This window comes from Ailuropoda melanoleuca, chromosome 13 (assembly GCF_002007445.2).
Source record: "Ailuropoda melanoleuca isolate Jingjing chromosome 13, ASM200744v2, whole genome shotgun sequence".
NCBI lineage: Eukaryota > Metazoa > Chordata > Mammalia > Carnivora > Ursidae > Ailuropoda > Ailuropoda melanoleuca.
In genome coordinates, this window is record NC_048230.1 from 62,150,666 (window position 1) to 62,177,492 (window position 26,827).

At 43.8% G+C, this 26,827-nt stretch overlaps 1 protein-coding gene across 1 annotated transcript in view; it reads left to right on the plus strand.

The window, feature by feature from the left end:
• Nucleotides 1-26,827, plus strand: part of PTPRT (protein tyrosine phosphatase receptor type T) — an 813,408-nt gene that overhangs the window by 198,791 nt on the left and 587,790 nt on the right. Inside the window, exon 7 of the mRNA XM_034641590.1 lies at nt 3,970-4,263. Within this exon, the coding sequence (XP_034497481.1) occupies nt 3,970-4,263 (294 nt within the window). The remainder of the gene's footprint in view (nt 1-3,969; nt 4,264-26,827) is intronic.

Sequence of the window (26,827 nt, forward strand, 5' to 3'; positions counted from 1 at the left end):
CGTGCATCCAGAGAGCCCGTGTTTCTCTGCCATTAAAGTCCACATGCTCAGCACTGTCATGTGAGAAGCAGAGAGTACGTACTAGTTGGGGTTTCTTTTCACAGGGAGTTCTATCAGGTTGTTCATCTCAAGATGGTGACAGTTAGACAAAGCCCTTCGTGAAGAGGAGGATGAATATGAAGACATAGCCTCTGCTATGGACTCAATGATTGAGTGCCCCTCCCTTTCCAAAGTCATATGTTGAAGTCTTAACCCTGGATGTGATGGTATTAGGAGGTTGGGGGGGAGTGGTCTTTGGGAGATTATTAGGTTTAGATGAGGTCATGCAAGTAGAGCTCCCATTATGGGATTAGTGCCCTTATAAGAGGAGGACGAGACCAGAGATCTTTCTTTCTCTATTATGGGAGCACATAGCAAGAATAAGACAGCCTGCAAAGCTAGAAGAGGGTTTTCACCAAGAACTGAGTTGGCAGGTACCTTGATCTTGGATTTCTTAGCCTCCAGAGCTGTAAGAAGTAAATGCCTGTTGTTTAAGCCCCCCAGTCTATGGTGTTTTGTTATAGCAATGCAAACTATGAAGACAGCCTTTGAAGGAGATTTCTACTTAGGATAGAGCATTTCATGGGTGAGGTCATGTCTTAATCCATTAGATATTTTAGCCCAAATGTGAGATCTGTGAATGTGTTGGGTGGGTCATGGCCATGAGGGCCTACACATTTACTTTGCATTGTCCCATGGAAATCTCGCATGTTTATTTTCACCCAGATGTTTAGGACCATGGGAGCCTGGAACTGCTAGATCTGTGAACCTAACATCAAGTTACATTTTCTTACATGATTTTACTCTCAACTGCTAGCCCCTGCAACAAAGGGTGGCTTTGGGGTCCCAGAGAATTGCAGGCTTTTATGGGCATGTGGTCTGTCAGCAGGGTCTCTGTGCTTTTCCTTTATTCTCAACATAGCCTCTTCAAGAGTTGATGTATAGGCTTCAAAAGGGTTCGTGAATGCCTGAAAAGGTGAGCATAAGTCTCAGTGATAGGCTTTATGTGCATTTTCCTGGGAAGAGAAGCTGGAGTTTCTCACCAGATCTTTACAAGGGCCTATGCATCCTCAAAAGTTAAAAACTGCTATGAAAGACACCCTTGGATGATCTTTCTGGCTAATTACTTAAACATCTGAAGTACAAGAAGAAAAAGGGAGGAGCCAGAATGCTGCTTGGGCCCTGAGTTCTGATGCCCTGCCCCCCACATCCCCCTACTTAACAGGCCATGAGCCCTCCAGGGCCTTGGTTTCCTTCTTGAAGACCCTAGCTGTTGGATTAGATGGCCTCCTTGATTTCTTGCATTGTCTGGTTGAACAGTTCATGTCAAAGAGGAGAACTGACAAACACGGTCTTTCTGTTCATTTAAAAAAGGAAAGTGCTTACCAAAATAAATAAATAAAAAAGAAAAATTGTGTGTCTCATCCCTACTTCTCTTTCTTTGAATTACTGGAACATGTGACTTCTAAAGAATGCTAATTATAAATCAGTGGTTACCAACAAAAGAGAAAACAAAACAATAATCTGATGGCTGCTTAGAGCCAGGTGGCTGAAGTGCTGGGATGTACTTCATGATATATTCTTGAGGGGACAGAGGGAGGGAGAACCTCATTGGCTAGTCTGCACAGGGACATGTGGACTACTAAGTCATTTGAGATGAAGACATTTATTTACTCGAGGGAATGTTTGTTACTATATTGTACCTACCATTGGAAATTCATGAAAAGAGACCAAACATTTGGAAAGATTGATACTTTATTTTCTTTCTGGTGGTCAGCAATTTACTGCTAATGTCTGAAATAGAGCAAAAACCATGGTGTAAAGTCGATGGGGGAGAGCTTAATGTGGCCACTTGCTCAAGCCCCAAAGTATTGAAGTCTGCTGCTCTTAATTCTGTCCAGGGCCAGCCTGCGAATAATTGTATTAAGGAGTTGGGCAGAGTCGTCACAGAGCTACCAAATATCACCCTTGGGCCCCCCCTGGAAACTAATGGGAATGCTGGAGAGTTGACAGTGGTGATCAGAGGGTCTATATATTTGAAATGCACAAAGGATGAGCCCAGAAATTATCTGCCTGCCAACTTAACTTCTCTACCTGGAACAAATTATCCAAAAATCAATTTGCAAACACCTTTGAGATAACAAGGCCTTGAGTAATAACCTTCATGGCTTTGTAAAGAAAAGCATCTAGCTTGACTAATCTGCTTAATTTCTTTCTCTGACCAAATGGCAGGCTATAATAGAGGCAATCTGAAGTTGTCCCTTAAGATTTGCTTCAAGTCACACTGAGAAAATATTGTCCACCTCTGTTTCATAGCAATTATTCTGTCTCTGGAGAATCTTTGTGGCTAGGTAATTAAAAAGCAAACGCGGAATGAGTCTGATCTATCCTGAGGATCTCACCCGAGTTCCAGACTGAAATCTGTACCTGCCTTACCCGCCTGAATAGCCCAGAGGCCCTCCAAAAGTTCTTGAACACATCTGCGTTGTACTCTACCCCCGATGCCTCCTCCAACCCTCCACTTCCTAATTCTACTCCAAGAATCACTGATTTGTTCATGTCCATTGACAGATCCCATTTCTGGCAATTGGTTCCAAAAAACATAAGACAAGAAAAACTGGAGTCATTTACACAAAGATGTTCATTGCAGCATTATTTACCGTAACAAACCTTGAAACAACTCATGTGCCCAGCAATTTGAGATTAGTTTGTGTGTGGTTACCTGATAGGTTGTTCTGTAGCTAATTAAGACAGTGATGACAAAATCCCTATTGTAAACAAAGTCTTTACAATGTAATAAGTGAGGGAAGAAAAACATTGGGTCTCTGTGTTGCTTTAGCTGTATGAAAAAGGCTTAAATATATGAATGGAATTTGGAACATGGAGAAATAAAAATGGCTATTATATTGGGTGGTAGGGAAGGGGACTTATTTTCTCTTTAGTCTTATTTTCTTTATTGTTCCACTGCTATTTTTTTTGCTGCAGACAAAAAATAACAAATATACACACTTTGATTTTTAGAAAATGGACAACTAGAGGCAAAAAGCTTTCCAAGGGAACAGCTGCTCTGGGAAGGCATAGAGGTGTGGGTTCCATCCTGCCCCACCTGCTTCATGATCTCCCATTAGGTGACTCCATTGCTTGGGTTCTTTGTTTGATTTTACCCATCAAAATGGAGGTGGAATATTTGCCCAAAGTAATGCATATGAGATTTCTTGGTAAATAAGGAATACAAAATTAATGCTTATTTCTGCAGCTTTGCCGGTGGGCTAAGAATTGCCAGAAAGAACCACCATAAGTGCTTACTGAAATGCTCCTTTATTTAGCTGAAGAAATAGAACTTAATGGAATAGGGGCAACTCATAGCAGATGCAGGATAACTCCGCATGACTTTCCCCTTGACCCTCGATGCCCACAGGGACCACTGTGCCAGTGACGCTCTCCCTGCTGGAGTTGAGGAAGCTGAATTTTTGCTGTGCCATCATCCTTTTGCTACTTAGGCTCCTAGCACTACTTGGGGAGAACCTCCACTAACAATCTGTGTGTTGTTATGAAAGGAATGTTTATAAATCTCAGACTCCCCTGGGCTTTGAACCAAACTCCACTTCAGTAAAGGCATGTTCTCATTTGAGGATGGAAAGCAGAATATTAACCCAGGCGTCTTTGCTGTGTTCTAGAAAAACCATTTACCCATTATTGCCTTCTTTCTTTATTTTCTTTAAATGAAGGAGATATGGTAGCGTGGGAGAAGAGATACTGACTCAGGTATTTACATACAAAATGAAGTAGGACATGAATGGCGTTAAGAAAGGGGTATGAGTACGTATATGGCTCTCTCTGGAATTCTGTCCTTGTCCTTATTCTTATGCTTGGATTCTTCCCTGTAAACCACTTGGGTCTGACATCCTTTGCTGATTGCTTGTCTTCCAGAACCTCCCACACCCATTGCCCCCCCGGAGCTGCTGGCCGTAGGGGCCACCTACCTGTGGATCAAACCAAATGCCAATTCTATCATCGGTGATGGCCCGATCATCCTCAAGGAGGTGGAATACCGCACCACCACGGGCACCTGGGCCGAGACCCACATAGTGGACTCTCCCAATTATAAGCTGTGGCATCTGGACCCTGACGTGGAGTATGAGATCCGAGTGCTGCTCACACGACCAGGGGAGGGAGGCACGGGACCACCAGGGCCTCCCCTCACCACCAGAACCAAGTGTGCAGGTAAGAACTTCAGTTATAGCTCCATTTTTGAGAGGTTGGGCAGTCGCCCTGAATTGATCCTCCTCTTGGCTTTCTGTGACAATCATTCCGAAACTTCTCTGGTGGGAGTGTGCGTCCTGTTGTAGAGAGCAACAGTTAGGGTTTTGGTCTTGCCTTAGAGGACCTGCAGGCTCCGGTGGTAACTCTGGAGATGGCTGGGCTTTGACTGTGATTCATAGAGCCGTCTGACTCCAGCTGTATCAGGGAGACCTTCCCAGTCCTGACAGTGTTTCCAGTGGGACATTGGTTCTGTCTCTGCAAGGACGTCTGGTGTGTCTGTATGTCTGAGGCTTCCTAGTGCTGAAAGCGTCCCTGAGGGCTTTTGGTCTTGTGTCCCTGAGGGCTCCTGGTGCTGTGTGCCTTATAAAGGCCTTGTTTGAACTGTATCCCTGAGTGCTTCTGATTCTTGTTATATATCTAAGATGTTTATGATTTCAACTTTGTCTCTGAGGACCCCCTTGGCTGGGCTTGTGACCCTAATGAGCCCTTGGTTTTCATAGTTTCCCTGATGGTTCCTCATTCTGTCTCTGAAGGGTTCCTGGTGCCAACTATATCTTGAGTCCCTCCCAGCTCTAAGCGTGTCTTTCAGTGGATTCTGGAACTGCATTAGTCCCTAAGAGCTTTCTGGCTCTGTATCCTGTGGGGCTTCCTGGTTCCAGCATGAGAGTCTGGACTAGGACTGTCCCACCAAGGATTGTCTGGATTCTGTATCTCTGCAAACCTCCTGGCTCCGTGCACTCTGGGGGCTTGGGGCTCTAGCGATGCCTCTGAGGTTTTTCGATGCTGCTTAAGAGTTTGGTGTCTGGGACTATGTCTGAGAGAGTTCTTTTGATCCAACTATATTGTATCCCTGGAGACTCCATCCAGGCTTCTATGGTGTTTCTAATAAGGGGCATTGGCTAAATTGTATCTTTGACCATATCCCTGAGATGTTCAGGCTCTGGATGTAACTCAAGAAGTTAAAAGAACTCAGTGTTTTGTTTTGTTTTGTTTTTCCTTCGTATCACATTATTTATATAATCTCATTTTTCTCCTCTAACCATTTGATGTAAGTACTTTTATCTCATATATATGTGAAGAAATAGAGACCCAGTGTTTTCAGACTTTTTGTCCAAAGTCATAGAATTGACCAGGGGCACAGTCAGAATTTGCATTCAGGTTTTTCTGACCCTAACACCATTGATCATCGTTCTCACTACAATGAGAACAGAGAACTTGCATCATCAGCATGGAATACAGAGCTTATACCAGCCGGCCAGGGAAATGGAGGCATGAACCACTGGCTTCCACTGGGAAAAGAGTCACTAGTGGCTTCTGGGTGGGGAGCAAAAGACCCATCAGCCCAGCGACCCTGTGAAACAAAAAAGCAAAGCAAAATACAATTAGTTCTACTCTAACATGACATACGTGTCCCTAGAAATCACTGCGGTATGGAAAGTTATGCAGTAAAAACCATCAGGGTAATGGGACAAAGTAGGATTGGGGCACAACACTCCTACATCATCAGTGACACGTTTAAAAAGAGAGGAAAGTAAGTAAAAGTGATGGCACAGTGTCACGCATTTTAATGGTTTAGGGTATGCATACATCCTGCAGTGTATATGGGGTGCTTCCTTGAAGGGACTCCAAGTCTGCTTTGGAAGTGTGTGTCAGAAAGGTTGCAGCCTGTGGGCAACAGTGGTGGTGGAAAGTGCCTTCTGAATGTGGTGGAAAGCCGTGACATCCGCTGTGGATGGATGTGGCTCTTAGCACGCCCGGCCAATGGACGTAGCAGGTAGATGGCTTGCGGTGGGTACATTCTGTGTATTCCTATGTGGCTCTGTTGAGCTGCGTGCAGTTTTCTGTTTCAGTAGTGTTTTCCATACAGAATCACACACAGCAAATGTGACATTCGTGTTATGCTCAAATTGTCTCCTGATATGTCAATCATGTTGGAACACATTCATGCTGTCAAAACGAGAGCGATAGCAGAATTGACTGTAATCATTCTTAAGTACCTCAGTAATGCATCTCGATAGTATGGAACCCAAGGTGAGTGAGGATGTCCATTGCTTGGGAATATTCCTTTGAATGTTTTTGAACCACTATGATAAATGGAAATGCCATTTTCTTGATTATTTTCAAAAGCGGGCCTTTTGTAAAATTCCTTATTGAAACCCGATTATGAAACCTACTATTTTAGAAGGACATAAGATTATGCTATTAAAGTACGTAATACCTTATCTCAGCTTGGCAATTCAATATTCATCCATAAAAGTAATTGATTTGATCCTGCCAATGAGACTTTTCTCTTTCCACAGGGTAAATCTAAGAGTTTCCAGGGTTTTTGATCTTTATAAATGATACTCCAAGTACTTTAGCAGCCCCCATGGACTTGCTTGCTGATGATCATATAATACATTTTGAAATTCAATCGCAAGATGATCATCTCAATAAAAATTTACAATCTATTGCAAACTGTTGCCACGACTGTGTAATGCATTTTACATGTTGAAAACACAATTGTCTATCACTATAAAAATTATGAGTTGGAATGCTGTTTGTGGTTTTATATTTCAAAAAATGTTGGTGTTTAAGTAAGTTACAGCTAAAACCTTAAATAACCCACATTTTACAAAACGTGTCATCAAGAACATAATCTTCTTTCCCACATTGCCACTGATGGTAGAATGTTCTTTGACTCATAATTAATTTTTAAGTGGATTTCAGGGCTGGTATCCATTTGTGGATGCTGTTTATTGGGGTTGGTACTCTGAGTCCCCCCCACTTTCCTTTTTCTATTATTAATCACACTGGATATGTACTCATTATTTTGCAAAAAAGAAAATGAGAGAATGTGGAGTGTGGAAGGTGTAATTTCTGCCCAGAGGAATTTACAGACTCAGTTAAGATTCCAGCAAAACAGCAAAAAGGGTAAAACATAAACATAAAGTTGAATATTGAAATAGCATGCTTCCTGGAGAAAAACCAGGTCGCTGTGGAAGGGCAGTGCTCTTAAAGTGGTCTGGAGCCCTGGTTCTCAAAGCAAAGTCCCTGGACCAGCAGAGTTAGCATCCCCGGGGGACTCGTTAGAAGTGCGAATTCTCAGGCCCAGTGCCCTGACTGAATGATTCAGAAATTCTGGGGGTGAAGCCCAGAAATCTACCCTTGAAGGAACCCTCTGAGTGACGCTGAGGCACACCCACATTGAAGAACCACTGGTACGCCGTGCCACACCAGCATGCCACTTTGGGGGTGTGCCCGTTATGCTGATCTTTAAGGCAGCTCCCAGAGGTAGACCAGAGGAAGATTAAGGCTCAGAATCATCAGACCAAAATCACAAATCAATTCAGTGTTTAGTGCTAAGTCTCTTGGCCCAGGGAGCTCCCCATGGCATGGTTCGATGGTGTCTACCCTCCATGTGTTCTCTGGAGTGTGGGCTTGGGTGGTAAGGAGACTGGCAGCTGTGGAGACCAGCCTCCTGGTCTAGTCCACTGCAACTGCAGGCCTTCCCACTAAACCTCTCTGGAGCCCCTTCCATGTGCCAGACTGTGTGCTAGGCCCTGGTGGCAGAGACTTAAAGCAGGAGCTCAGGCTACAACCCCGGGTATATCTCAGGAACATACCGGGGGCCAATTCAGCAATGGCAGGTGGGGATGTATTGTGGTTCTTGTGGGTCTGGCAGGCACACTGGCCAGGTATGTCCTTGGTGCATCAGGAGCGGGGTCTCCCCTTTAAGGGTGCAGATGGTTAAGAGCTTGGCTACACAGCAGCATCCTAGCCCAGTACTCTGGATTCAGAACGAGACTCTTAGCCAGTTAAGCCAGAACCTGGATGGATTATCAGATAGGGAACGTGGGGGTGAGATAAGAGGGTCCAAGACGATATTCCTAGGCTTTTGGTTTGGATGGCTGAGAAATGAGGGGTGGAATTGCTTCCTGGGATGGAAAAGACAGTAGATGGGTTCAGGGCAAGGGAGCAAGTTCAGGTTTGAAGATGCTGTGTGTGGGGTAAAGATGCACAGCAGATGATAGCGTCTGGAAACCTGGAGCTCAGGAGAGACCAGCGGGCTACCTCTTCCTGTTCCCTGAGGACCTCCTGATGGCCCCTGCAGTGGAGGATCAAAGGGACTTCTTAGTACCAGTGACAGCTGTCTGATTTTCTTTTTTCATGCTATTCCCTGGAGATGCCCCGTTCATTTGTCTTTTTCATTCATCATTTTGTTCTTTTGCTCAGTATAGCCATTTGCCATCCTTCCTGAGATACGTACAGGTGTGGGCTGCATATGTAATCATGTGCCTCAAAGGGCTTTGAAAACCTCAAAATACTCTTCAGGTGCCTGTAATAAAACAAATGATTATTGGTTGCTGCTACTGTTTGGGATGTGCCGATTATGAATTGTTGAAACAGGAAGTCTTGCATATCCATTTCTCTGGACTGATTGGCAGGTGAAAGGGTGGACCATATTCTTTTGTTCTTCATCATCTCATGGGAAATCCCGTTTCAGAACCTGATGATCCTGGTCTGGACCCTCAAAGGTTTTCTTGTCTAGAATGGTGGGTGGTTTGCTCTGGCACACATCTAACAGCAGACATCCAGGGATAGGACTTGGGTCCTAGGAGGGCTGTCTGTTGCCCATCCAGCCTCCACCTCGAGTGCTGTCTCTGATGGGACGCTTAAGCTCTCCCATAGCGGACCATTTAACTCTTCAGATCCTGGGGGGTTGCTGTTACTCTCTACCTAATGCTAACTGGTTATCACAAAACTCCAGATGAGGTCCTATGTAGGAGCAGAGAGTCCTATAGGTTCAAAAGAGCAGAGGCTGCTAGCATCAATCTCTGAGAGCCGAGGTCAATGGCATTGAGAATGGGGGCCATGGCCAGCAATTGGGGAGGGCCAGTGAGATGAGGAAGGGTGCAGACTCATCCCTGGTCCAATTCATCATTTCTCCAGGTACCCCTTTTAATGGCCTGAGCACCTGCTTGTTGATGCTTGATGCCTTAAAACTCTCACGCAGCATCACACAGAAGAAATCCTACCTCATTGTCACCCAGTCTGGCTCCATGCAGCACCCACTTAGCTATGCATCTGATTTTACTCCCAGGAGACATATTCCTCCTTATCTCAGAAACAGCTCCTCAGCAACCCAAAGTTATCTTTCTTATGCTCTGGAAATCTCTTCCCTTCATCCTCAGAAGCCCTGCTGGAGCCAGACTCTAGGCAACAACCATCACTTCACGGTTGTGGAGCCACAAATTACCGATGTGGCAAAGCCACATGATCATGAACCCCCCCCCAATTGCTTACTCCTTGTAGATCAAAGGCCCCATTGCCTGGGCACTCTCTTCATCGTGGGCTCACAGAGTTCAGGTTTTCCAAGTGGAAAGTGACTTTGTACGGCCCGAAATGTGACATACGCTGCTGATTTGGAGAGCTCTCTTCTTCTTCCCTCCACCTGAGGTTTGATTGCACATTATGTTTTATTTACATATTTATGAATTCCTATTTGAAGTGATATGTGTCTGTCTCTCTTCTCTAAGGGAATAAAAAGGAGAAATTCAAATTGCTGGGCTCAATGAAGTGAGAGTAGTCATTAGAATTGACAGAAGAATAGGACTTTAGCGCCAAGAAGAATCTGGTTTTTATTTCCAGCTGGTACTTGCTGTCTCGATGACCGTGCACCTGTCTGTGGCTCTGCTGCTTTTCTTCATCTACAGGAGATTACCACACACTGTTTTGTGGTGAAGCCTCAGTGAGATAAGTTAGAAGCCTAGCTGAGAACCCAAAACAAAGAAGCCACTTAATGAACATTATTTGGTAAAAAGAAAAAAATCCTCAGACCCAGGAAGAAGGGAGTCAGGATCTAAACCGATTGCTTTCATTCTGGTGGGATGGACCCTGTTGTAAAGGACTTCTCTAGTGCTGTTGTCCTTACTCTCTGTGACAGCGGTAGATGAGAGCAGCAGCTCTGAGCTACAGGCAAGATGTGAAAGGAAAGGCTTTGCAGGTGCTCTGGAGGCCTGGATGCGTGCTTGCAGGGTGCAGAGATGGCCGCAATGGTACCTGATAATAGGGTTCAGGGTGGAGTTGTGCTTTTTCCAATTTGGTCTTAGTCCCAAGTAAGAGAGAGAAGCACGGTATCCAGCCCCATCTCTTTTCTGAGATGCCCAATCTTGTGAGCATGAGAGCTTGCAAACAGCGTGTGGAGGTGAGTCCTCGCTCTCTTCAGTGAGCATCCTCAGGCAGGCTCATGTTTTCAGTGCAGCCTGCAGTTCTAGGGTGGAGTGGAGGGATAGAAATACAGAAAGAGAAATTGAGGGTCTAGAATATAGAACAACGTCATGTAACCAGCATTTTTGTTTTTTTTTCCCTTAAATTTCTATAAGCCGCAGCTTCCATAGGGGTAGTATTACGTGGCCTAACTCTTAGGGCTCTGAGTTAGAAGCAGATGGAGCTTCTTTTTGAGCAGGATGGTGATATGAGCCCAGACATGTAAGTCCCATCTCTGTCCTGCCACGATCCTGGTGAGATTCCCCGTGATCTTAGGGAAGCTCAGCAGGATCTGTGAGGAGTGGTCACATCACCATCCCACCCAGAATCAAAGCAAAGTCTGAAGACCAATGGGGAACTCTCCAACACCGTGACAATCTAGGGTAGGGGGGGTCTTTCCATGCAGGCCACACCGTGCTCAGAGGGACATTGTTGCCAGAGTCGTGCCCGTGAGCTCAGATGGGAGGCACCCACAGAAGGCAGATTAGGACACCACCTGTGCACCATGATTTGGAGAAGCGGCACTCATTCTTCCACTTTCCCTTTCTTTCCTTGCTTCCTCTGTTGCTTCTGTGCCTCCTTCCTCCCCTGGAGCATAGGACCATGGAGGAGCGATGCGGGGATGCAGAGTGAGAAAGCCTGCTCTCCCCATACGTGGTTCAGGAGTTGCATGAACCAAGGAGTATCTGCACTCAAGCAGGCATCTTCTGGGGCATGAGCTGTCCCTCTCCTCTTCTTGCAGACCCTCTCCCCTTCCCCTTTCTGCACACATGACATTTACAGATGGCTACCTTGGAGCCCCTCACTAGGTTTAGGGAAGATGAGGAGAAAAGCTAAAGCCTTCTTCCCTTATACCTATTTACAACCTCCGGGAGTCTCTCCTCCCGGTCAACCAGCCTACTTGTTGTGTGGGCCAATTGTGGTGTTGGAGTGGAGAGGGAGGGTCCAGTTGGGAGCCTCTTATGGTCTCAAAAAGGACATCTGGAAGCGCCTCAGCTGTCCTCTGGAGGATATGGTAGTACTTGCTCCTTAATCTTGGTTTTGTAGCCTTGGGTAAAATTCCCAAGTAACAAGAAAAACCCTTACTAAACATCCTGTTACTTTTAGATTTTTCTGCTCCCCCATGATCCCTAGAGAGCTAGGGCCTGGAGGGTTAAGTACAATAAATCAACAAACATACCCTGGTAAATACTCCCTGATTCTTCCTAACTTTGAAAATTGAGACTGGAAGATAAAGTGAGCCACGGAGAGAGGTAGTATTAATGATAATAAAAGCTAATATGTTTGGGTTTTTGCTTATCAAACTTGCAGGATTAAAAAAAATAGCTCCCAAATACTTTAAAATTGGAGTCATTCTTCTACCCATGAAAACCTTGAGCCAACAACACAAAGAAGGTGTATGACTATAGTAATGACAACCACAGTTACCCAGTTTGAGTTTCTGTGATATGCAAGGCCCATAGCATTGAGCTTGTTTGGAGGAATTTACTTGGAATTCTTATAGTGACCTATTGGGGTGGGTATAATTTCCTCCACTGACTGTCTGGAAGGTAAGTGATTTACCCAAAGCTATATACCTGACCAGGTGGCCTAGCTGCGAACCGAGAATTGAACTACATAGCTGCAAAGCCCAGGCTCTTTCTAAAATGACTCCCGGGATCCAGCATCATTATGAAAGCATAAGGCACCACGACCATGTTGGGTTTATTCCAGAAAGGCACTGATGAAAAATGTTGACTACTGGAACAACTATTAGTATAATGCCTCCTATCAGTAGGTCAAAGGATAAAAACAATCTGATCTTCAGAGAGGCTAAAAAGTAATTTGAAAAAAAAAAATCGGCCTTCATTACTGATCAGAATTCTTTGTAAGTTAGGGATGCAAAGGCACTTTTTTTTTTTTTTAATTTCTAGGAACAAATATTCTTATACCCTCAAAGCCTAGAGAATAAACTAAACAAACAAAAAAAAGACGTTATTAGGATTACCGAGATTTGGCAGTAGGGTCAGACACAAAGCAAATAAAAATCAGTAGCCATATGCCAGTAATAACCATATAAAAATATAATGAAATGCATCCTGTTCTCAAATGCAATTAAAATATAAATACTTAGGAGTAAAACCAGAAATGTGCAGAAAGTATGAAAACACACACATCTGTAAAACTTTGCTGAGGACGATAAAGCAAGACCTGAGTAAACGGAGAGATACGTCAATGTGGTTGAATTAGCAATTTAATATTGTGAGGGTATCAGTTCTCCCCAAATGAATTTATAGGTTTAATTCAATTGCAGTCAAAACCTGGATTCTTTTTGGAACTTGACAAAGTGATTTCAAAATTGATCTGAAAATAATGTAGAGGAGAAGGTAATAGAATGCTTTTAAAAAGTTGTGTCGGGGACACTTCATTGTGAAATATCAGTATGTGATACAACTGTAATAATTGAAGCCCAGAAAATAATCCATTATGTAGTGAAACTAGCTGTTAACACTTATGTGAATGGAGAATCGCTTAACAAATAGTGTGTTTGTAATTGGGTTAATAATTTGGAACACGTAGAACACATTGCATATATATTATGATATGCTAAATAAATTCTGGATTAAGAACTTAAAAGAAGAAAAAAACAAGAACCAGAAGAAATTAAATATCATTCTTTTATTACGAGGGCCTTGCAGTTCTTTGAAAGCAAACAAATATGCCATTGAGTCACCGTTTACAAATTTTACTATGTAAAAAGAAAAGGAGAAGAAAAACTTCTATATTAACAAAATTCAAAAAGCAAATGGGTAAGGTGGGTGTGGGAAAATATGACAGAATCGATCAGGAAGGAATAATATTCTCACATAAAAGAACTCTAACAAGTTAATAAAAATGCCATTATGCTGATAGAAAAAAAAAAAAGACCGAAAAGTATTGACAGGTAATTGTCAAACAAAATATGAATGGCGAAGAACAAATTTAAAATGTCCAATCACAGATAATGAAATTAAGTGCATTTTTAACCTATAAGATTACCAAAATATATTTATTTTTAATTGATAAAAATCAGCGTTGGCAAGGAGCAATGAAGCAATCTCTTAGAAGCATTTCTGCGGGTGGGTTAACTGGCACAGCACCTTTAGAGGACAATTCGCTAATTTTTTTTCTTCTAACAAAATAATCAGAGCTGCACAAAAGGAGCAGTATACATGGAGGTCGTCCCTGCATTATTTATAAGGGCAAAAACTTGGAAATCACTTAAATGCCCCAACAGTAGGAACATAGTTAAGTAAGATTTTTGCGCATGCACACAGCGAATTCTATGCTGGCATTTACAAACCATGTATTTCATAGAATATCTAATGGCGTGGGTCAGTGTTCATGTGATGGTAAGTTAAAAAACATCAGCTTGCAACACTGCATATGTAATTACTGTCCCAGTTTTTTTGAAATATAAATATGCAGCCCATATATCAGCTGGTGAGTTTATCAGAGCTGTGAAGTACTGACCAGAATTCCCCATTCCAAACACTGCTCCTGGTCTGATCCTGCCCCCTAGATTCCCAGGGGAGCACATGAACACCCTCTCCACCCCCATTCACTGCCTGCCCTGAGTTCTAGAACATCGCTCTGTTTCTCCTGGCTGTCCCAAGTGGACCAAATATGAAACTGGTCTCTCTCCACCACTCTCCCAAAGCTGCATGGACACAAGGCTGTTTCTTCTCTCGATGCTTGGTGGAATACAGGCAAGGGATTGCCTTGCTCTGCTACCAGCAAACAACTTGAAATCCTTCTGCAGACCTAGAGGTCCTTGCAGTGGGCAGGGATTTTTTACCTTCTTCTCTCCCTCTCAGATCACTCAGGTGATGCAAAGTCTTCTCACTTCCAGAGCAGTTCCTCTTTGCCCTGATTGATTCCAGCTTCAGCTCCAGTCCTTTCTTTGCATACCTTTTGCATTGAAGTGAGCATTAAAAAGGAGCCTGGAGAGGGTGGCTAATGAGAACAGCCTTCCCTTAAAAAAAAAAAAAGTTTTAATTTATCTGCTCTCATGTGCACACACAGTCACACATACCATATAAATGCTATATACTTATATGTATATATATGTAAATATATATATTCATTAAGATTGTGGGCCACTGTAAACAGTTTCTGTTTCACTGTTTGTATAAAATGTATGCAAATGAAAAGTAGGTTTCCCCTTCAGAGTCAAATGTGAATGTGAAAGATAGTTATAAATTGTAAAGCACTCTATATAAATGTGAGAGGTTATTTTTGTCAGAGTTAGTGTATCATTGACATTCTTGGAAGGTACGCACACTTGCTGAGCCCTGGGAGGCAAACACAACTTTATGCTGTGTTCAGATGGAGCAGGGGACAGTCAGATTAGGGGTTTGCCCCACCTGAGTTGGAATCCAGGTTCTGTCATTAGGATGCTGGGCAGCTTTGGGCAATTTGCTTAACTTCTCTGAACCATTTTCCCTATTAAATGTGGATAATACTGCTTACCTAACTGAATAGAGGTTAGGGTCATTGATATTAGTGATAGCTAGAAATGACCTGAACCTGCTTCCAACCCCACAAGGAAGGTAGGTACCATCATCACCATCACTACCAAAGTCCAGAGAGTTTAAGTATTTTGTTGCAAATCACAACGATTAGGAAGTGGCTAAGGTTAGAGCCCATGGAGTCTGACTCTAATTCCTGCTCTTACCCACCTGGCCATATAAGTGTAAATGCTTGGCACAATGCTCTGAACATAGTAGGTGCTTAGTAAATGGGAGATTTGGCAGTTGAACACCCTGGAGACTCTCTCCCTATCCAACCCCTCCTAACAAGTGAGCCCGAAGACCTTCACTGCAGTGGGTTCAAGGGGCGCGAAGGGTAGCCACTTGCTGTGCTCCCAAAGGAAAGGGATTGACTATACACCCCACGAGAGAGGGAAGCCGGTGTCAGTCATGGTTTCTGCATCACACCCACCATCGCCTTGACCCACAGTCCTTCTGAGATGCTCAAGGGGGGCTGTGGCAGGAGGTGAGAGTGGAAGCTGGGGCGTCTTTCAGGACTCCACAAGGAATGGCTGTCCATCCACCGTTGCCATGTAGATTTCCCTAGCTGGGGATGTCTTGGATCATTAGGGGCATATGCACTTCTTGCAACCAACCCTTTGCCCAGCTGTGTCCAGGGCTGCTACAGCTACCACGGGGGCTGCTGCTGCTGCACTTTCTTCACTGTCCTCTTGATCTTCATCCTTGAAAAAAATGAAATGGTACTGACGCCATAGCACAGTGTTTGAAAAGAGAACATACATTCCATATACCAATTAATATTTTTTTTTGCTAGTGCATATTCCCTTTCAATCACTGATCCCATTCTTAACATGTAATTGTGCCCCGTGTGCCATTTATAGCCTTCTCCTGTCACTCAGCACCGTAAAGTTAATATTTTACAGGTTCTTAAAGAGTTTTCAATATTGTTTTAATGGCTCATCATGTCCCTTAGAGTCTAATTACCATAACTTGCTAAATGATGCCTGTATTGTTGAATATTTGGGTGTTTCCAAAGTGTCGTCCTCTTCCAGCCTGTATGCTTCTGTTTGAATTATTTTCTTAGACTAAATTTCAAAGAGCGAGGTATTAAAAGGTAGAGACGTCCTTATGGCTTCTGCTACATTTCACAGATCGCTTTCAGTGAAGTAACTATGCTGTTTTGTGATGATATGAGCGCTTTCAGTGTAACCTTGGCAGAATTGTGTACCATGTTTGTTTTTTAATTTGCCAATTTCAGAGGCATGAAGTGGTATATCAAGTCTGTCTACAACCTCTGCTTCTGTGTGCTCTTCAGCCTGCCTCAAATGAGCCAGCTGCCACTCTGGTCTTTATTCCGTTCCTCAAAAGCCCTGGGGCCAAGCTCTTTGGTGCCTCCAGGCTTTGCATGAGCTGCCCCCTCTCCCTGGAACTCTCTTGCCCCACGGACCACCATCCTCCTTTCCAGGTCCCTTTTTTAAAGCTGACTTCATGGAGAGACCTTGCTTGGTGCCCTGGTCTCAGTTTCCTACAATTTCCCTTTCTAACTATTTATAATACCCTGTACAGAATTTATCCCGGTTTGTAATCATCTGATTATTTGTGTGTCTTTGTTTATTGCATGCCCCTTCCATTAGACCACGCTCCCTGAGGACAGTACCCTCTTCTTTTCTGGTCACTAGTAATGTCTGGCACATCGTAGGCACTCAGTAGGTAAGTGTCGAATGCATATTGGGAAGATACACGTGTGCACTGTGAAAACTTTGGAAAATCAGAAATACACAGACAAAAATTGAAATGAGCCAACATGGCATCATCACTCAGCAATAAAAAGCCATTACCAAGTTGGTAGTTCTAAAAGTTTCATGTTCTCATGTTTCCTTTAACTCATTAGTTTCATTTAACTCATTAATTTGTTTTTGTCTTTGGTCCATGGTGAGGTTTCAACTTGGTTTACATCTGTGTGACCTATTATCTCAGCACCACTGATGGAGTAAGTAAGCTTAGAGTGTCCCAAACAATGAGGGGCTGTGGAGCCAGGACGAGGACTGCGTTAGAGAGAGAGAAGGGTAGGAAGCCGGGTGCCTGACCCAAAAAAGCCTCTCCAAAAAAAGCCTATCACAGTGAGGGTCCTAACTGCAAATCCCCTGACCTGGCATGGTAGCCACACAGCCGCCCAGACCACAGTTAAGGAGACTCATTTTGGGAGGAAAGCTCCAGGCCTGCCCAAGTATCCAGCAACACCTGTGTTCGCAAATTCCTTGAAGTACTATCTTTCTGGAGGCTTTATAGCATCTCTATCGCTCTTTGCTGTGACTGAGACTAACCTGGATGATTGCCCCGTTTTACACTGGGGGACACGTAGGCTCTCAGGAGTTAAGTGACTTTACCTAAATCTCAAATCTTGAGATAGCTGTGAGCTAACATCTCCTGACCCCAAGCTCTTCAGACTCCTGCCCTTTGGCCACCACAGAAGGTTTCTAAGTGCTGTGAATATTGGATTAACCACCTGGCTTGGAGGAATGGGGGGAGAGTGGTTTGGGGCAGAGGAGGCAGGTTCTGATTAATTGAATGTTTATTATTATTTTTATTTGAAGGTTAAGCAGCAAATCCATTTAAACTTGGCTCAGACTAGTTTATATGGGACAGTATATGAACTAAACACAATAAAACTGAGCCCAGAGGAATATCCCGGAGAAGAAGGAAGTCAATAATGTGACCCTTGATTGCCTTTTACAGTTGGTACATGTCCTTGATTTGACGACTGTGCCCACCCCAAAGCATCTGACCAAAGCGATGCAGCTTGGACATCTAAAGGCCTTTTGCAGGCAGTAAAGGGCCATCCCCCTGTCCTGAGCTTTGCTAGATTCTAAACTCCCTCAGGACAGAGCCTTGTGCGTTTCGCCCCAGGATCTGGCTAGCGTATGCAGGGGTTTGAAGAATGGATGGGTGTGTGTCCTCGGTTAGGTGTAATTATTAAGGGAACAATGTTCTATGTGTTATGGGGGCTTTAGGATTCAGAATAAAAGCAGGACACTTGTAATATGCCACACAAAATGTCCCCAGAGCATAACACCTAATCCTGGCCACACATTTTCAGAGATACCAGATGAGGGAGATGACGTGGGAGAGTGCTGACCCAGTGTACGCGTGAGCTATGAAACCAGTCATGTGAGCAGGCTGGCGACGCTGACCAAAATGTTTGCTCGCCAGTTAGGGAGACACTGATGCCTGGACTTGTCCCGACTTCTGAACATGGTGGGAAGGTTAAGGCAGGTAGTCGTTTTTTAATGGCATTTTGTAGTGATGGTGAAAGAAATAGTTTCCATCATTTTTATTTTGGATGATACAGAAAAACACTAAAAAAGAATAAACCCGAGTACTCAGAGACAACTACTCCAAATTTTGGTATAACTCTTCCAATTAGGTTTTTTTTTTTTTTAACGTACATGTCCTTAGACAAACTCGAGCCAACACGTACACATTTGCTCTATCACCGATTTCTTTATTGAACAATGTGTAATGAATATTTTCCCATGTACTTATGTATTTTTTTTTTACTTCAGTGAATATAAATATGTCTTGAATAATTCCATGCATCAGGTATGGAACTTGGTATCTAAGTGTGTGGCATGATGAATAAAATAGACATGATCTTGGTTTTTATGGACCTTGAAGACTGTTGGGAGAGGTATATATTACATTTAATATATGGATACAGAAATACTGTCCAACTGCATTATTTGGGGACTCCATATTTGCACATTCATCTGCTCACTAACGTGCAGCTGCGACACCAGAATTAATGCTCATGTGTCCCACGGTCATTCGCAGACAGGTGCAGAGTCGTGGAAAAATTTACATTCCCGATTGAGGACAAACAAGGTTGGTGCTCTGCCTCCTGGTTCCAGGCCTCCTCCAGTAAACAAACAACCTTTTTGTGGTCTGTTTAGTGCCCTGTGTTTCCCATTTTTGTGCTTTTTGTTGGTGATTATGCTGTTTAAAATAGTCCCTAAGTGGGGCTGGGTGGCTCAGTCAGTTAAGCGTCTGCCTTCAGCTCAGGTCATGATCTCAGGGTCCTGGGATCAAGCCCCGCTTCTGGCTCCCTTCTCCGAGGGGAGCTTGCTTCTCCCTCTGCCTTTCCCCTTGCTCGTACTCTCTCTCTCTTCAATAAATAAATAGAATCTTAAAAAAAAAAAGGTCCCTAAGCATAGTGCTGAAGGTGCTAGCTAGTGTTAACTAAAGAAGGCTGTGAGGTGCCTTATGGAGAAAATACATGGGCTAGGTGAGCTTTTTCAGGCATGAGTTATAGTGCTGTTGGTTGTGAGTTCAGTGTTAATGAATTTACTATAGTTATATGTATTTTTATATAGTTCATTAATAGTTTAATAGCTCATATATAGTTATATATGTTATAATTTATATAGTATGCGTATATGTATGAATAAAAAACAGGGTTATGTTTTCACAGGTTGACAAAAATGTTGTGTAAGAGGCTCCCAGGAACCTAACCCCATATTTCCCCCAGGAGTGGTGGTTCAGTATTTGCTAATTCAGTGCAACTTTATAGAACTAACTATTGCAAATACTGAAACCAGTTCTACATATATGCAAATCAATAAAGTGGGAGGGGAGTCAGGAATGGAGATGTGCATTTGGGTTCTTTGGTTCTAGATATCACTTAGGACTGTTAAATAATTTTCAAGAAAAGATGAAGTCACAATTCTCATAGAGATATAAATATGAACCTGATTTTATTAAATTTATTTACAAGGGAATTGGTAAGGTGTCACAGTCAGTACAGAGGCAAATCCAAAACTCGGACATTTATAGGTTAGGATTATTGACAGGAATATGCAAATGGCGACAACATTGACTTCCCTCCCCCCCTTGGGGAGGGGGAAGATGGTCTCTCCCTCAGACAGAACCATTTGCATGTGTATAGACAAAAATGATTCTGCATTGTGGTCAGTTATCTACAATTTGCAGAGCTGTGAAATAGCTCCTTTAGAATCAGAATCAGATAACAAGGAAGCTGGTGCACAGACAATGCAGTTTCCCTTGGAAGCACAGAGTTTTCCCCCTCCGCAAAGCGTAGTAAATGTGATCAGCCTACATAGAATGCAGTGGGGACAACAGAAGCCGGCCCTGAGGATTGCCACCACAGCGTGAGGCTGGATGGCAGAGACAGAGCCAGCAAAGGAGAAGGTGAAGAAACAGCTCAGGCAGGAAGAAAATGTGGAGCTTTTGGGCAACAGCAAGACTGAGGATGGGGGATGTTGTCCACTGTCAGAAGGTCCCGTAAGCCCTACTCTACAAGGTCGCCTTGGATTTGGCAACCTGGGGGGTCACTGGCAACTTGACATGAGCAGCCGTTGAGGGGTTCAAGCAGGTGGAAGCCAGGATGGTGTAGGATGTAAGGTGAAACAGGGGTGAGAAAGTGGAAACGTTGTGGTTTTTTTGGTTTTTTTTAAAGATTTTATTTATGAGCGAGAACAAACGGGGTAGGAGGGGAGGAGATGAGGGAGAGGCAGACTCCACAGAGTAGGGAGCCCAATGAAACAGGGTTTGATCCCAGGACCCCGAGATCATGACCTGAGCAGAAGGCAGACACTTAACCCACTGAGCCACCCAGGCGCCCCGGAAATGTTGTTTTGATTAAAGTCTCAGTATGCTCTCATGTGGACGTACCATTGCTTGTATTTTAACTTTTATTTCGGGACATTGAGGTCTTTTCTAATTTTTCAAAAATTGAACTTAATATATTGATAGACACAATTTGTGCACAACTCTAATATTTTTCCTAGAATGCATAAATAAATAAATAAATAATTCCTGGAAGGGTCATTGCCAGATAGTGAGCATTTTCAAGACTTTGAAACGATTCTTTGAAAACTGGGTCAGTTCACATCCTGCCCTCAACAATGGATGAGCAGCTTTGTTTATTTGGACATGCTCATTTATGGCTATTACAAGTCTACATTCTGTCTTTTTTCTTCTCCATTTCCCTGAGACAATAACTCTGCAAACAAGTGGTTTGGTGTTTGCAGCTGATAATCAATGGCTTTTATTTCTTATCATTACTCACAAGTCACAGCCCTCTATTTGGAGCAGAATCAATTCTCTCCCTTGTTGGCATTAACACATGTCAAATATTTGCATGTTCTTATCTTTCTTTAGGCTCAGCTTAGGCAGGCTCTGAATTTTTATCACCTGACATTTTCCCTTCCGCATCCATTCTTCCATTTTCCTTAGAGCATTTCTGTCTTGCCTCAACTTTTCCTCCTCTTAAGGCATGGCCATGCCTGCATATCTTAGAAAAATCCCAACTTACTGGGCCGGTAGAGAGGATTTCCACCTTTACCTCCTGAAGCCTGTGTTGTCAGCTCTGTTTTTCAAATAAAAACTCCGTCCAGCTCATTCATATGCCTCCTGCTTATAGGATCATAGGTCCACCAATTTTCATCTCTGATTTCTATGTTTGGTGTTTCTTAGGGTTCTATCCTCTGCCCAGTTCTCTCTTCATTCCACATTTGCCTCCCTAGATACATTCCTGTCCCCCTGGCTTCAGCAGGATACAGACGCATTGCCCTCTCTCTCCTGAGCTTCAGATCTGTATACCTCACTTCTTTTCCTACCTGTCTTGTGCCTACCTCTGTCCTGCACGTTGCACACCGCAAACAGCCTGAATACCCCATTCCGAAACTTGGAGTCATTTGGGGACCTTCCCTTCTCCCCACTCTGCTCTCACATCCAATCAGCCATAAAATGGTGCATCTCCCCTGCTTATTCCTTCAAGCCACTCCTTCTCCAGCTTTTCTCTCCTGTCTGCAAACGTGACCAGGGAGTCCGTGCTGCCTCACTTCATTCAGGTCTCATGTTGGGTTTCACATCCATTACCAGTCTTTGTCTTACCAGGTTTTGAGACCCAGTAAGTTTCTAAAGCAGATTCTTCTTCTTTTCTTTGTTTTTTCTGGTACACTTTGTTGTATTTTTACATGTAATTTCATTCTGCTACTTCTATAGCTCTCTCTTTTTGGTCCATTTCAATGGATGCTACCAGGGTGGAAAAGACATCTACGATCCCCTTGGCGTTAGGATCAAATACAAAATGACCTTACTGGATCCATTGGATTGTCATGCTGAAGTCATAGTCTCACGATGACTAAATGAATTTAAATGTATAGAGCAATAGTGCAGTAAGATGTTGTCTATAAATCTTTCTTCAATGCTAATAATAGTGATATTCTTGCCCTGATGTTAGTGGGCTTTTGGACTCAAAAAGGCATTGTGGGGAAAGTGTAGGATTTACCCAGTTCCGACTCTCATCTCACTACTTACTAGCTGTGTGACCTTGGACAAGTTACTAAACTCCTCTGGACCTTCATTTCCTTATCTGTAAATAAGAGCTTGGGCTGTTGCAAGGCTCAAAAGAGCAGATATGTATAAAGAGTCATTCCTAGTCTCCAGAACATAATAGGTATTCGGGAAAGATGGCGATTTTGGGCAGCTGATGTTGCCCGGGTGTGTTGGACTGAGAGCAGTCTGTAAAGGTAACACTCTTTTAGGTGCCCATGCCCCATCTCCATAGAAATTCTTTGGTATGAATAGCTTCATGCTTTCTGGAAGTACCTCCCAAGGTGGGGGGGCGGGGCGGGGAATCACATCTCTCCTGGACCCTTCACCAGCCTTTTCTTTCCTGTCCCTGCTTATAGTCCTGCTTCTCCCCACTGCACATCCTCACCACCATCCATCCTCCACGGGACAGCCAGTGTGGCCATTCCATTGCACATCTGGCTCTCTTTCTCCCCTAGCTGACATCATTCCCATGACCCCCTACAACCCGTAGAGTGGCATTCATAGTCTCCTCCCATTCAAGACCCTTCACTAGCTTTCCCAACCTCCTCTGTCCTGCCCTCCCTCTTTATAGGCTCTTTGTCTTTAGACACTGTGGCCAAGAGATTTCAGTGCTTATAGAAATGTTTGAACACATGGAAAAGCAATTTATTCATTCAAAAATATGTAAGGCAAACTATATTGAAGCTAATCAGCATTTAAGGATATATCTAAGAAATAGACCTGCATGCTTATTTTATATATACCTATATATAACATAAATATATATAGTCAGATTTACCGTTCAAACATTTCATTACGCTTAACAATAAACTCTAGGTTAGCTTTCCTCACAGATGAAGAATTCCCAAAGAAACAAAGTGATTGGAGGAGCCATAGGCAATGATAAATTACTGAGTTATTGGGAGTGAAATAATTTTAAAAGCAAAATTATTTTTTTAATATTTCAAAATAATTTTATGACAAAAAATGCTACTCTTAATGTTGGAGGTAGAATGTATGTGCACTTGATATTTTATGAGGGAAACCCCAAAACCAGATTGGCCTATGAAGCTCACACACAGGCTTGTGTTCCCCTCACCTTGACCTTTAGCTCCTTCTCACTGCTTAGTTACCTTCTGCCATGTGTTTGCACCTGCTGATTAGAGGCCCATCTACTTTCTTTCCCCTTTGCGACTCAATCCCATGATATTTGATGATGTTCCCAGCATGCTGTTAAGCCCTATAAGGCTGAGGATGTGTTAGCCTTATTACCCAGTGGGTCCCTAGCCTGGAGCGTAGGACTTCACACATGATTTCAGACTCTCAATGCTTAATAGCATGAGAGGAGCACCGGTTGGTCCTGGGGAGTTACCATGAAGAAAAGGAGTGCGAGAGGGATTTATCTCTTACGGGGTGCTCAGGGCTAGGCCCAAGTGTTGCCAGACCTGTTCAGACCCATTGTTTAACCCCTATCACATGTCCCCCGTGTGAACGGGACCACTGCTTAGGAAATCTGCACTAAGTGAAGTTACACGTAGATGGGTTAACTGACCCTAGGGGATCACTGAGGGAGTCACCCTTGGCAAGAGATCAAGCCCTGACTTTGTCCACTGTCGGAGGCTCCATGGGCACCACAGTCCTCTGCCAGTCCTCTCCATGGCAGAGAAGAGAGGTCTATGGCAGGCAAAATTGACAGTGTAGGTTTCTAGAGGTCCTGTGTCATGAGTGGGGAGGGAAGGCTGACATTCCAAGAGGAAAGCAGGCTATCAGCCCAGTGGCAGGTGCGGCTGCGGCATGAATGGTCCTGGGAGCAATGGTGGCCATCACTGAACACAGGCCAGGAATCGCTGAGCACACGTGTTCTGTGCTGCCACTCAGTGCACTCCTCAAGGGTAGGTACCATGGTGTCCTTGAAGCTCTGGTCCCCTAGTGCCTAGCACAGCACTCAGGGAGGAGCTGATGGATTAATGAGGGGTGGAGGGGATGAGCCACGCAAAAGACAATGTGTGCTCAGAGCAGGTCATCCCTCCTGAAGGACTCTCTCCAGGAATCTTGATTTTTATAATGGATGTTTCATGGGCCATTTTTGTCATTAGAATAGAAGCAGATTACTTGGCAGCTATTTTACCTAATTTTTTAATTAAACGCGAATAGTGATTGGAGAGGTAGTGTCATGCTGTTTTTAAAGACGAGGAAGAAGCTCAGAAAAGGAAGTCATTTGTCCACTCATGAGCTAATGAGTAGCAGACCCAAGCCCTGGAGCATGGCCGAAACCTCAGGTCTGTCCCGTGAATGCAGTATCACCTTGCTTGACTATTGTCAGTAATATCTTGGAAAAGGAGACCACTCTTCAGAGCAGAGAAACCTCACTGGGCTTGCAGTCATAGCAAGGTGGATTGGATGCCGGACTGATTCCTGTCTCTTAATGACTGTTGATTAAGGTCTTTGAGCCTCCATTTTCTCATCTGTAAAATGGGAGTAAGATAGGATTACATCCTAGGCTTGGAACAAGGACCCAAAACACTTAGCACAGGTGTCGGCACATAGACGATGGACAAACGTTTATTGATTCTGATGATAGGAATCAATTTATAGGATGCTCATGTTTTCTTATGTCTGACTTTTGCAAGCACTGAGGTTTGGGCCTGTTCATTAATTCCTGTTTCAGCCAGTATAGTACTTCTGTGTCATCTGGTACCTTCCCTCTGAGACTTCCCCTCTGTAAAGACACCTCTCCTCTTCTCTCACAATGATATATACAAAACCCACTTTCCTTATCAAAATGCTTGTTGCTTGTGGGATTCTTTATAATCTAATCTCATTCAGATACAAGAGCCATTTAGTTGCAGAAGGGAAAGGACCCATTCGGGAAGAAAGGGAATAAGGGAGCCTTCAGTTTGTTTGGGGACCTTTCCGGGGGAGCTTAACCAGACAAATGGAGATCTGCACACTTGCTCAGGAATTCGAGTGTCACTGAGGTTTCTTAATTGGGTTATTTTCTCACTGCACATGAGGCAATTTGCTCTGTATCCTTTTCATTCTTTGCCACAGTGGCAGAGATAAATATTTTCTCCACTGTAGTTGCTTTCCCAAGAAGCTAAGAATATTGGAAGGAAATTGTTTTTTCTCTCATGCCTTATCTTTGCATAAGTATTCTCAGGGATCTCAGAGCCCTGTAGGAGATGACCTCTGCCTTGTTGTCACTGCAGAGCCAAGACAGAAATGCAAGCCGTGGAGAATAAAAGCAACCCTGGCTTCTGTGACTTTTTCTCTGGGAACTGTCAGGGTGATGCTTGGAATGAATCTACTGGTCAATTCCAATTTTGTCCAACCCCTGGTTTGACACAGCCCCCACTGCTGCAGGGGATTAACCAATTGTTTTTCGTGATTGATGGAAGTGACAGATTTAGTTTTGAAACTCAGGCTGATTTTCATGATCCTGATGAGTCTGGGAAGATGGAGGTGGGGGGAGGGCAGTGGAAATTGCTTTGTTAATGTTCTCTGGCAGTGACTTCTGTGAAAGCCTCAACAATTCAGAAGGTATGCTGCTAGGGAAGCACATTGGATGTTGGCGAGAAAAGCTGGATTGTTAGTCCTGGTTCTCTAATTTACTTGGGCAAGTTTCTTAACTCCTCTGTGCTTCATTACCTACAAAAATGTGAGCCAGGTGCAAGAGATTTCTAGTTGTCTAACCGATATTGGTTCTCACCTTCTTCCTTCCTGAAATCTGATTTTTTCTAGCAACTGTGTGACCAGATAAAAGACTACATTTCCCATCCCCCCTTGCAGCTGGGTGGGGCCATGTGACCACATTCTGACCAGTGAGGTACAAGTGGAGCAGTGGGCAGTGCTTTGGGGAGAGCTCTTTCTAAAGGAGGCAGTAATCCATGAGGGCCCATTCCTGCCCTCTTCCTGTTCTCTCTACTTGGGCGATGTAGACCTGGGGCGATTAACGCTTGAAGGCATCTGGTTTCCTCTGGGAGGCTCTGGTTGCCTCTGTGCTAGAGAATCTGGGGTGCTATGCAGAAGCGAAGAGGCTCTCACACTCAGTACAGCTGGATTGTGTCTCCAAACTTCAAGGGACGCATATGTCTGCCCACGAGGAGTGAACACTTTTGCTGTAAATGGCGCTTGAACCTATGGGCTCTTCAAGGGCCTTCACATAATCTCAAGAGACTAGGGAGTGATTCCCTTCACCAGTACTGCTATCTTTTTGACTCCAAAAAATGCATGGATGCTTCTATAGAGTTGGACTTCAGTCGGCTAAGTGTTCGCATCAGTGAACTCAGGTTGTAGGTGCAGTGGCTTGAGTATGTCCCCCCAAATTTATATGTTGAAATCCTGATGCCCAGTGGAATGGTGGTATTGGGAGGCGGGGCCTTTGGCAGGTGCTGAGGTCCTGAGGATGGCCCTCATAAATGGAATGAGAG